This window comes from Opisthorchis viverrini (assembly GCF_000715545.1).
Source record: "Opisthorchis viverrini unplaced genomic scaffold opera_v5_14, whole genome shotgun sequence".
In the NCBI taxonomy this organism is placed as follows: domain Eukaryota; kingdom Metazoa; phylum Platyhelminthes; class Trematoda; order Opisthorchiida; family Opisthorchiidae; genus Opisthorchis; species Opisthorchis viverrini.
The window spans coordinates 3339114-3342344 of NW_008751670.1; the positions used below are offsets into that span (position 1 = coordinate 3339114).

The 3231-nt window shown below is 46.2% G+C and overlaps 1 protein-coding gene across 1 annotated transcript in view; it reads left to right on the top strand.

Moving 5' to 3' along the window:
* Positions 1 to 554: 554 nt before the first annotated feature.
* T265_01367 (hypothetical protein) overlaps positions 555 to 3231 on the top strand; it is a gene marked incomplete at both ends in the record, with an annotated part of 14874 nt that continues 12197 nt past the window's right edge. Inside the window, 2 exons of the mRNA XM_009165373.1 lie at positions 555 to 718; positions 1079 to 1298. Of these exons, the coding sequence (XP_009163637.1) occupies positions 555 to 718; positions 1079 to 1298 (384 nt within the window). The remainder of the gene's footprint in view (positions 719 to 1078; positions 1299 to 3231) is intronic.

The following is a 3231-nucleotide window of genomic DNA, read 5'->3' on the forward strand; positions in this document are numbered from 1 at the left end:
CATAGCGATCCACAAGGGTAGTTTGTATCTTCTTTTTGGTCCTGTTGGTGCGTTCCACCAGACCGTTCCCTTCAGGGTGGTACGGTGTTGTCCTTGTTTTATGGACCTCTAGAAGTGCACACGTTTCCCGCAGTAAATAACTCTCAAAGGCTGGGCCCTGATCCGAGTGTAAAATGACTGGTACTACGTAGCGTGATATCCAATCGGAGATTATCACCGACGCAATCGTACGGGCATCTTGCTGCTTCACTGGCACAGCTTCATACCATTTGGTTCGGTAGTCAATTATGACGACGATGAAACGGTTTCCATTTCTGGTCTACGGCAGCGGTCCAATCACGTCAATGCCAACTTGATGATTTGGCCCTCGCACGGGGATCGGTTGGAGCGGTGCTCTGGGTGTTACGGTTGGGGTCTTCGTCTTCGCACACACAGTACAGTGTCAACAGAAATCCGCGACATCGCGGTGTAATAGAAACCACCAGTAGTACCGTCTAACGTGTGCTTCAGTTTTCTTCTGCCCCGCATGCCCCAAATCTCGGTGAACTGCTGCGATGGTCCGCTGGACGCAACTACGTGAGACAACGAATCGAGGCTGGCCATCCCGACTATCCATAATGCGAAGTACTCCTGACCGTGACCACAAACTCCTTGCTGCCAGGGATCTCAAAGCCAACAGGCGTCCAGAAGATTTGGAGTTACCCTGCAGCTGGAGGCGGTAAATCTCGCCAATATTTGTGTCCCTGAATTGCTCTTCTTCCCAGTTTATTCGATTAGGCGCGAGTAATACATTAACAGACTCTGGTTCCTGGACTGGCCTTCGGGATAAGGCGTCGGCGTTCGAATATCTGGCGCCCGGGCGATAAATGCAAGAGAAATCATACTCTTGAATCCGCTCTTGCCAACGTGAAATTTGAACGTCGCGGTGGCGGAAACTCTGCAACCATTGTAGTGAGTGATGGTCTGTCCGAACAAGAAAGTGCCTGCCGAGCAAGTAGGGCCGGAGGTGGTCGAGAAAGTGCACCAGAGCAAGCGTTTCACGTCAGGTGGTGTAGCAGTTACGTTCACATTTATCTAGGACGCGGCTACCATATGCGATAACGGCTTCTCCGTCAACAACACGTTGGGACAGTAGAGCACCAATCGCCATTTTGCTAGCATCGGTATCTAAAACAAACTTTCCTGCATCGGGTGAAAAGTCCGGGTATGCCAAAATAGGTGGGGATGTTGATGCTTGCTTAAGGCGGCTGAAGGCTTCATCTCACTCTACGGTCCACGAAACTTTCCGATCTTTTTGGGTAAGCCTGTGGAGTGGTGCACTGACGGCGGCAAATCCTTTGATAAATATCCGATAGTATGATGCCAGACCGAGGAAACTACGTAACCCACGGACATCCGTCGGAGTCGGCCACTCAGCGATGTGTCTGGTCTTATCCGAGTCCGTTTGCGCCCCATCGGAAGATAAAATATGTCCCAGGAACAATACCTCACGTTGTAGAAACTTACATTTCTCGACGTGGAGGGTTAGGCCAGCTCCCATGAGGCGGCATACTACTTCCCGAAGTCGACTGTTGTGTTCGTCGATTGTGCGGCCGTGAACAATGATGTCGAATGATGATGACGAATGGCAGTATCACTTTCGTCTAAGTCGTCTTTAGGGTGCAACTACCGACAACTTTGTATGTGGTGACATCCCAGATAGGTGAAAAACTGATTTACTAGATCGTCTCAGAGGAATATGGCAAACAATCGGGAGATTTATTGTTGAGCGACGTTTAAGTTTCGATCTGCTCAGATAACAGGAGGCGGTGCGCAGTTAGTGGCGAAATGGTCTTGGTCGAAAAGTACAGTATCGAAGTAGAGTATGATTCAATTAACCACCCATCCTTAAACACATTTTGTCGGCACCCTTCGACGAACCCAGATGAACGAACGTGAACGAACCCAAGAGGATTATTCCATTAAGGTGTCCTAGACTGAACAAGCAAGGCGAAAAATCCGGGTTTAACATGAAGACAACTCTTCCCCCCTAACCAGTATACCGTAAATATTAGTCATCCCCACCAACCAACAAACAGAAACATCATACTGAATACCCAGCACTGATCAAGTGGGCTAGTCATCAGAAATCTCACGGATTGATTAGCTGACTGACTTAAAACTCAATCAACCTACTTATTTACTACTCACTTGGCCTGACAAAACGTTTGTGTCCAAAGTGAAACGTTGCTCAGTAATAAATCCACCGTTTGTTTACCAGTCCTTACTGAAATGATGACTATCCAATCGGTCCCAAACATTTTTCACTTGATTGCTTTGCTAAATCTTCTGAATGGCACTTCAAGTTCATGGTGGCTGGAATATCATTGACCTCTATTGTATTACCCTAGTCTCTGACTACTCTAAAATTCTGTTGTCTCAGCGTAATTTATGGCAGAATACCTCCAGAGCACTATCCAACGGTACGTAGAAGCGCCATCTGAGGTGACAATCGGTTCCTCGGTTCACCCTAAGCTGAAAACTCGGGTTGTTTTGGGCTCACTGCCTAGTACACCATCTGAAGTAGATTATTCGTTCCACGTCAGATGTGCAGTTCAGAATGAATGAATGCACGACGGTCGATAATAGCCAGTACAGAAACAAACAACCGTACTTGTGCTTTGCCTTTGCATAGGCATCCTGAATTTATCTAGTCATGGCAGAACTGATAAAGTCAGATGCTTTTCATACAACAAACGTCTGTCTACTGAGACGCAACAGACACTGCGTATTGTTCTACCTATTTAAAGAGTGACAATCCTCGCCGCATTGGCAAACGTTTTTGCTCGGTGTGGTACGATGTATATGACTACCACAGAAAATGGACACCGGAGCATAGTTAGATACTAAACAGTTGGGAATCAATATACTACTTCCTGTATAAACTATATGTGGTAATTAAGTTTCGTACGTATGGTGGTACGATTGACTACCACAGAAAATGGACACCGGAGCATAGTTAGATACTAAACAGTTGGGAATCAATATACTACTTCCTGTATAAACTAAACTTGGTAATTAAGTTTCGTACGTATGTCGGTACAACCCGACAAACTAGAAATCCAGAATTCAGCGAAGAGTGGCAACCAGCACGTATGTATTCGAATTGGCGAATATGTACAGCATATGGAATATTAAAACAAGAGAATAATGAATAGAGCAATGAATAGAGCATCAGTCATGTTCATCACA